The sequence below is a fragment of the Sceloporus undulatus genome, chromosome 5 (assembly GCF_019175285.1).
Source record: "Sceloporus undulatus isolate JIND9_A2432 ecotype Alabama chromosome 5, SceUnd_v1.1, whole genome shotgun sequence".
Taxonomy (NCBI): domain Eukaryota; kingdom Metazoa; phylum Chordata; class Lepidosauria; order Squamata; family Phrynosomatidae; genus Sceloporus; species Sceloporus undulatus.
In genome coordinates, this window is record NC_056526.1 from 166,621,783 (window position 1) to 166,630,412 (window position 8,630).

Genomic DNA, 8,630 nt, shown 5'->3' on the forward strand with positions numbered 1-8,630 from the left:
CTCAGCCAGAGAGGAGGGCCATGGCAACCTCCCTCTGAAGAAAACTACAAGTCACACTCTCTCAGCCTCAAAGATGACCATGGCAACCTCCCTCTAAAGAAACTTACCAGTCACACTCTTTCAGCCTCAGAGGATGGCCTTGGCAACCTCCTCTTCTGAAGAAACTTGCCAAGAAAACCCCAGGATAGGTGCCCCCTTAAGAGTTAGAAACTACTTAAAGGCACACAGCAACAACAACAACAAACAAACAAACAATAAACAAAATGTTTCAAAAAGATACTAAGACTGATTCTCCCCCAACACAAACTTGCTTCCTGGTTTTGTTTTGTTTTATTTGTTTGTTGTCTTTTTGTTGTTTGTTTGTTTTTGGTCTTGGTTTTATCTGAAGGAGGATATCTGTGTATTTGCATCGCTATTTGACATATTTGACTCATGTTTAAGTTTTAATGTATAATAACAACAAATATAACCAGGGTGACCTGATGTCCTTAACCACAAAGGAGGACAAGGCACCGCAAAATGTAGGACCTTTGAGGGGAAAAAATAGAGGACACGATCCAAAGAAAAGCTCAAAACACTCATATAAATCTAAAATCCACGCTTCCTAGCCATGCTCAGAATGGAGGGCGCTTTGAAATGCCTCCTGGACAGGAGGTTGAAATGGAGGACATGTCCTGGAAAAGGAGGACGTCTGGTCACAATGAACATGATATATATATATTTTAAAAACCCACAAAATTTGGCAGCTGAGATTGATCCCCTCCCAAAAAAACCTTGTTCCTTGGCAAGGCTACTATTGCAAAAAAGAAACAAACAACAACCTTTAGGGCTTTCTAAAAAATATAATAACTTGGTAGTTGAGATTCATCTTGGCATGGCTCCCATTGCAAACCAAACCAACACAAACATTTCGGGTGTGTGTGTGTGTGTGGATAATAAAATGGTAGCTGAGATTGATCTCCTCCCCACAACAAAAACTTATTGCTTGGCATGGCTCCCCTTGCAAAACTGAACCAACCAACAAAAACCTTTGCGTGAATGCGTTAAATAACAACTTTGTAGCTGAGATTGACCCCCCCACACACACACACATACACAATAAAAACGTATTTCTTGGCATGGCACCCATTGCAAAAACAACACCAACCAACACAAACCTTGTGTGTGTGTTTAAATAATAAAATGGTAGCTGAGATTGATTCCCCCCCCCCAAACACACACACACACACACACGCAAAACTTGTTTCCTGGCATGACTCCTAATGCAAAAAACAAACCAAAACACAGCACAAAACCCCATCCTTGGGTGTGTTGAATAACACTTTCATAGAGGGAGAGAGGTCCCTTGCATCTCGTGCTCTCCCTGGGTTTCGGTTGTTGTGGGTTTTGTGTGGGTCTTCTTCTTCCCTTTCTCCCCCTACATCTATCCCTCCATCCCCTGTCCCCCCTTCTTTCTCTGGATGGCTCCATTTCCTCTCTCTCTCCTTCCCTCTCTCTCTCTCTCTCTCTCAAGAGTGTCTCTCAATGCGCTGTCAATCAAAGCGTCGGCTTGCCTTTCATCTTCTCCCTCCCTTTCAACAGAGAGAGAGAGAGAGGAGGGGGAAAGGGGGAAGGAGAAAAAGGAGGAGGAGGAGGAAAGAGTGGGTGGAGGGAATGTTAAAGTTACATTACAGAAGGGAGCCAGAGGAGGAGAGCAAAGAGAAAGGAAGGCAACCCAACGCAAGCCTCGCATCCTAGGCTCCAGGCTTCCCTCTCCAGCTGCAGAAGCTGCTCCTATATTTCCAAAAGAGAGGAGTTGTGTGTTTGTGTGGAGTGAGAAAAATCTCTCCCCCCCCCTCCTCCCTCACAACTGTGTGGAAAAACCCGGAGCTGAGGGGCCGAAAGAAAGAAAAGAAAGAAGACCCGCGTGTTTTTCATTCTTTCAGACTGAACCAACCTCCTCCTCGTCGCCTTTGATCCTGGAGTTTTGTGTGTGTTTGTGTTGTGTTTCCTTTTTCTTTTTGGGCTGTTTTTCAAATGGTCTCTTTCTGAGGGAGTTAACTTTTTGGGTTCTTGCTTTTTTCTTCTTGAAAGGGAAGCGCTGAAGAAGAGTCCCTTTTCCTGCCAGGGAAGGAACTTTGGGGCTCTTTTGAAAATTATTATTACTGTATTATTATTTACAAGAACAACAAGAACAACAACAAGAAGAAGCCCCTCTAGAGATTGTTTTTTTTTGAGGGGGGGGGAGACCCTAAAACCCTCCATTTTTTTTTTCCTTTCAGGAGCCAAGAAGCAAGAGCAGTCCCCTGGCTGAGGGACCAAGGCAGAGTCCTGGTGTGTGAGTGTGAAAGTGTGTGTTTGTGTGTGTGTGCAAGCACCACTTCTCTTTCTCCTTTATCTCCCCTCCTTTCCCCAAACTCCATGGCCCCGCTCTCTCTCTCTCTCTCTCTCTCTCTCTCTCTTTCTGTGGTGTTTTCTTCCCCTTTTCTGAAGCACCTCAAGTCTTGTCCCTTGTGCATTTTCTTTTGGTGTTGTGTGTTGTGTGTCTTTCTAGTCCTTTCCTATGGCGACCTTAAGGCGTCGTGGTTTCAGCCTTAGGGCTGGGGAGACCTGGGTTCGAGTCCTGCCTTGGCCCTAGAAACCCACTTTGGGCGAGTCACATTCTCTCAGTCTCGGGGCAAAACCTCGAGACAAGAAAACAGACAAGAAAACCCGGCGATAAAGACGCCTTGTTTATTTGTTGTTGTTATTTCTTCCAATTTTAGGCCGCCCTTCACCCCCAGAAAGGGACCCGAGGCGAGTCACAAAAGGAAAAAGCACTTTTTAAAGCTTTACGACAAATAGATATAGATATAAATTATCCGGTTAACCCAGCCTTAGATTATGTATGATGACTTTTCTTTATGTGTTTTTATTGTAACCCGCCTAGATCCTTTTGGAGAGGAGGGATGTAAATAAATCGTATTATTATTATTATTATTATTATTATTATTATTATTATTATTGTTGTTGTTGTTGTTGTTGTTGTTGTTGTTGTTGTTGTTGTTATTATTATTATTATTATTATTAATCAGAGTCTCCATGAGTCATAAATGGCTTGAAGGCAAAATAAAATAAAATAAAACAAAATAGGCAACATGAAGGCGAAGCTATGAAAGGGTTTTCTTGGCAAGATTGGTTCAAATGTGCCATCCTCTGAGGCTGAGAGAGTGTGACTCGCCCAAGGTGGATTTTCATATATATATATGAGAGGGGGTTTTCTACTCCTCGGGGAGAAAGCAGGCACGTCTTTATTGCTCAAGAAAGCGAAGCAAAGGAGATAGAAGAAGCAGAAGCAGAAGCCGAAGGGGAAGAAGAAGAGGCGCAAACTTGCCCAGACTTCCCTCTCCTCTCGGGCTGCAGACTCAACTGGCTTCCTCTCGCCTCCCTTCCTTGGAAGACTGTAAAGGCTGCATCCACACTGCAGCCATCATCTGGTTTGGCACCGCTTTAAGTGCCAGGGCTCCGTGCTCTGGAATTCTGGGAACTGCAGCTTGTTGTGGCACCAGAGCAAAGCCCTGGCACTTAAACCGGTGTCAAACCGGATGATGGCTGTAGTGTGGATGCAGTCAAAATAAGACAGGTGTTTGGCTATGGATGGCCTGGGGAGGGGTGTGAAGGCCCTCACATTAGGCTGAGGGGCTTGTGGAAGTGTGTGTGTCTGTGTGGCAAGTGTGTGTCTGCCTCTGTGTTTGTGTGTATGGCTGTGTGGTAAGTGTGCATGTGTGTCTGTGTGTCTCTATGTGGTAGGTGTCTGTGTGGTTAGTGTGTCAATGTGTGCGTGATATGGGATGTATGTGGTATCTGTGTCTTTGTGGTAGGTGTGTATATTTGTTTGTGTGTGATAGGTATTAATGTTTGTGGTACATGTGTATGTGTGCTGTATGTATGTTTGTGTGGTTAGTGTGTGTATGTGTGTGTGTGTGTGTGTGATATGTGTGTGGTAGGTGCCTGTGTGTAGTAGGTGTAAATGTTTGTCTGTGTGTGCTAGGTATGTATGTGTGTTTGGGTCCGTGTGTGGCAGGTGTGCCTGTCTTTGTGTGGTTAGTGTGTATACGTCGTCTCTCTGTGTGTTTGTGTGTGTATGTGGTAGGTGTGTCTGTGTGTAGTAGGTGTGTATGTTTGTCAGTGTGATATGTGTGTTTGCGTGTCTCTGCGTGATAGGTGTGTATGTTTGTGTCTGTGTGTGGCAGATGCGCCTGTCTTTCTGTGGTTAGTGTACGTATGTGTGTGTTGTGTGGTAGGTGTGTCTGTGTGAGGTAGGTGTCCATGTGTGTCTGTGTCTTATGTGGCAGGTGTGCTTGTCTGTGTGTGGTTAGTGTGGTAGATGTGTGTGTGGGGGGGGGAGGGGAGTCCTCCTGCGAGAGAGACTGGAGAGCGACCAGCAGGGCTCCTCACCATCCCAAAGGCTTCTAACTTCCCTCCTTCTTCTTCTTCCCTTTCCCTTTCCTCCTCTCCCTCCTTCTCCTTGCTCCGGAGCAGACTGGGGGAGGCCAGCCAGGGGGATGCCTCAGCTCTCGGGGGCCGGAGGCGGCGGCGGAGGCGGCGGAGGCGGAGGAGACCCGGAGCTGTGCGCCACCGACGAGATGATCCCCTTCAAGGACGAGGGCGACCCCCAGAAGGAGAAGATCTTCGCCGAGATCAGCCACCCGGAGGAAGAGGGCGACCTGGCCGACATCAAGTCCTCGCTGGTCCACGAGTCCGAGACCATCCCTAGCAGCAACGGCCACGAGGTGGGACCCAGGGAGGGATTCCCCAAATGTGGCCCCACTTTGAGCCTGGCTAAGAAGCTTGAGAGGAGTTACTTTCAGCTTTTCTTTGGGGCACTTTCTCCGTTGTTCTCGCACGTCCTACATTTGGAGGTGCCTTGTCCTCCTTGGCAGCTGTGACATCGGGTCATTTGGGGGAGGAGGAAGAGGAGGAAGGGAGAGGAAGAGGAGGGAAAGCCACTGGCTTTAGGTCTTTGCAAACCAAAAAGGGGGGAGATGGCGCAACAGCTGATGGAGGAGGTGGAAGAAAACTAGTCTGTAACTAGTGGTTTTCAAAGGCTGGTTACCAACGGGAGCACCGAGAGTAGTTACGTTACGTGACTATGTGAGAACTCTGTGTATTGGAGGAGGAGGGGAAGGGAGTTGGAAAGTAGTTGTCCCTTTGCTGCGCCCTTCCTTTCTGGAGTTGCGGCAGAGGGTTGAAAAGCAGCGACTGTATCGCTTCCCCGGGCCTTTCATCTCCTGCTACTTTTCACTCCACTTGAACCTCCCCCTTTCCGAACCCTTTTCATTTTGTCTGGTGGAAGGAAAGGAGGAGGAGGAGGAGGAGGAGGAGGAGGCAAGCCTGGCCCATGCAGCAACCCTCCCCCTTATTATTATACCCCTTCTGGTTAAAGTTTTGGCAACACTGCTTCTCCCCTTCCCCCTTCTTCTGTGGGAGGAGGAAGAAGCAAGCCTGGCATTTCGCAGCCACCCCCCTCCCTTAGAACCAGACTGTTAAAGTTTTTGCAAAACTGGCTTTCCACTTGTAATGCCTCTTCTCCCAGGGAAAGGGGGCTGTTAGGAGCCAAGGAGGGTACTATCGTTACCCTCCCCTGATACCCAGACTTTTTAAAGTTTTTGCAGAACAGATTCCCCACTTGAAATGCCCCTTTCTCCCTTTTCTTCTGGTTTTAGTGAGGAGGCAAGCATGGTCCTATAGCTAACGCTATAGTTAACAATCCCCTTATTCAGGGATGTAGCTAGGATTTTAGGAGGGGGGGGGTCCAGACTACGTGCCACCATTATAATGGGGCTTGAGTGTGACGGTGCAGCAGCACACACCATTTTTCTAATGGAAGGGGAGGGGTCCGGACCCCAAGAACCCCCCTCCCTTGGCTAAGTCCCTGCCTTATTCCCATACTTTTAGGATTTTGCACTTGAAATGCCCCTTCTTCCCTTTTTTTGTAGTGGAAGGAAAGGAGACGTTTGTAGTCAGCATGGTACTGCACCTCTCCTCCCCTTAAACCCAGTTTTTGCAAAGCTGATTTCTCCTTTACTGGGTTCCCTCTTGTGTTTGTCGAGGCCGGAAACACAAGCCTTCCAAACACCCGACCTGAGATTAAAACTTGAGTGTGGTGCCTGACTTATTCTTGTGCATATTATCGCGGTTACACTCTGTGCTTTGCCTAGCTGTGAATGTGGGCAAGGAGTAAAGTATGTGGAAGGATACACCTGGGTGGGCTCAAGAGGGAGCAATGAATTGGATGAAGGGCTGTGCAACTCAAAATGCTAGAAAGTTTGATAGGCATCCTTCAGGGGGGAGGTTCAATGGTTACAGTTTAAACTCTTAAACAAGAAAGTTAAACCATAGGCTCAGGGCAGAGTTTGGCAGTACTTTACTGAGAAAGGCACAGTAGCCTTCAGTTGGCAGCCCTCCAAGAGATAGATAGATAGATAGATAGATAGACAGACAGATAGATACTGTAATTATTGTTGCCAAAGGAAACAGGATGATCCAGACTCACACATTAACCAAGCCTGAGCCTCAGTGAGGCTGAGCATGTTCCGGGGAAAAAAGTGATGCATGAAAGATGTTTAGAAAACTTGAGCACACTTCTTCCTGCTTCAGTGGCTTGACCATTGGAGGGTAGCTGCTTCCATGTTAGGAGGAACCCTTTCTTCTCTTGCTGCTGGCAGTTTTTGATATGAGCAATGTATTAGGAAAGTGGATGGGGACTGTAACAAAAATACTGAGTAGAATGGGCTTGAGCATTGTTATGTGCCCTCAAGTCCTTTTGGACATATGGAGACCCTAAGGCAAACTTATTGCAGGGTTGTCTTGGCAAGTTCTTCAGAGCAGGTTTGCCATTGCCATCCCTTAGGCCGAGAGAGTGCATCTTACCCAAGGTCACCCAGTGGGTTTCCACAGCTGAGCTGGATTGGAACCCTGGTCTCCAGAGTCATAGTCTAACACTCAAACCACTAAACACTAGTTCAAGCATACCTGCTTGAAATAAATTCTCCTCAAAATCAATGCCATTTGCAATCCTGGCTGCAGTCATGAGAGTAAACTGGTTGATTTGGAAGTTGTGGCCTGTTAACTTTATTGCTAGTAAATAATACATGTCAGAGCAATCTGGTATTTCCAGTAAGCAAGCTTGTTAGCTATTAGTCCTTGTAGCTTGGTTAACTGTTATGTCTGCTGCACCAACCCTATGCAATGCATAATTACATGTTTTTTATTTTTTGGTTTGAGGATGGAATATATTGTGAGTTCCTCCTTCCTTAGATTTCTGTCCTGGAAGCAAGTCCTGTTTAATGAAGTGAGACTTGTTTCTAGGTAGAAATGCATAGGATTGAATTGTAAATCAGTTTTCATGGCATAGGCAGGTTTGTATGAATCAAAGGATCATATAATACCATTAGGTCTAGAGTAGCCATGAAATTTCTTGGGTTAAAATCAGCAAGGTGAAAGCATTAGTCATAAACTCTTTAAAGGATTTGCATAAACTATTGGGCAACTTATCAACATTAAAACAAACTAGAGAGGTGTTTTGGTTTTTTATTTTTGGTAGTTCAGAGAGTCTCAGTGCCTTTTTTAAATTAAACTAATAATGTGGTTGTGCCATATAAAAACTGTGGAAGCCATTATGTCACTGAAAATGGAGAACTAGTAAAGTTGTGCAAAGTGAAAGAACATCTAAAACATTTCCCTCCTGTTTTGGCTCATCATCTCATTGCATATAAATTAGGAAGTGGTTCTGCAGCAGCTGGACACTATCGGTTTTCAGCAAGGACTAAAAAAGGTGAAGTGGAAAGAATTGTGGTTGATGACATTTGGTGCTTTCTTTCTGGCTAGGTGACCAGGCAAGTCCAGCCTCAGGAAACGTACCATGAGAAAGGAAGAGAACATCATGAGGAAGGTGAGAGAACAAGAATTGGGTTTTTTTAAAAAATAAACTTTACACAGGTTTCAGATTTTGCTACTTTGTCTTGTTGAGATGGAAAAATGTGTGTGTATAAGTGAATGAACTGAGTTCTTTAGTATCTGTATAATGTGAGCAGGTTCATGTGGCAACCTGCCACCAACTGATGGAGTATCTGTATATTAGTGGTTGTGTGTATGTGTATGTGTATCCTATTTGAAAGTTCTTGTCAAAAGGTTTGCTTGTTCCTTTGTGCCCCTATGCTATATCCATGTTTCCACAGATTATTCCAGTTACCCAAACAATTTAGTATGTAGCATGAGGAGGATCCATTCTTACATCTACTTTATAAGAAAGCAGATGTCCATTTTCTCCTACCAGGAGGCAATTGTATTTGCTACCTACCCCTCTGATTCTGCTTTTTTTAAAAAGTTCAGGAGAGGTTACTTGAGTGATCACTAAAGCGTGAAGTAGGAATCAGCATAATTCAAACAGCACAGTGGTCATCTGAAGTGCTAATTAACTAAATATTTTGGATGGCCTTCAAATTGCATGACTTCATGAGGGTCTCCCTCCCCCCCCCATGACACTGGTTAGGTGAACATGATTCTTACAGCAGAATCTATTGATTTCAGATCAGTGAACACAGAAACATCTCTTGTTGTTGGGGAATAGCAGTGAAAGGTTTGGTAGTTCTTGTCAATAAGACTTGTAA

General features: G+C 45.3%; 1 protein-coding gene across 4 annotated transcripts in view; it reads left to right on the forward strand.

Moving 5' to 3' along the window:
• Positions 1-1,640: 1,640 nt before the first annotated feature.
• The window catches only part of LEF1 (lymphoid enhancer binding factor 1), a 130,667-nt gene continuing 123,677 nt past the window's right edge, over positions 1,641-8,630 (forward strand). For 3 of the 4 annotated variants that reach the window (XM_042469988.1, XM_042469990.1, XM_042469989.1), the window contains exons 1-3: positions 1,641-2,313; positions 4,501-4,751; positions 7,849-7,912. In XM_042469988.1, the coding sequence (XP_042325922.1) occupies positions 4,524-4,751; positions 7,849-7,912 (292 nt within the window). In that variant the 5' untranslated portion in view covers positions 1,641-2,313; positions 4,501-4,523. The remainder of the gene's footprint in view (positions 2,314-4,500; positions 4,752-7,848; positions 7,913-8,630) is intronic. The other variant, XM_042469986.1, reaches the window with a different exon arrangement.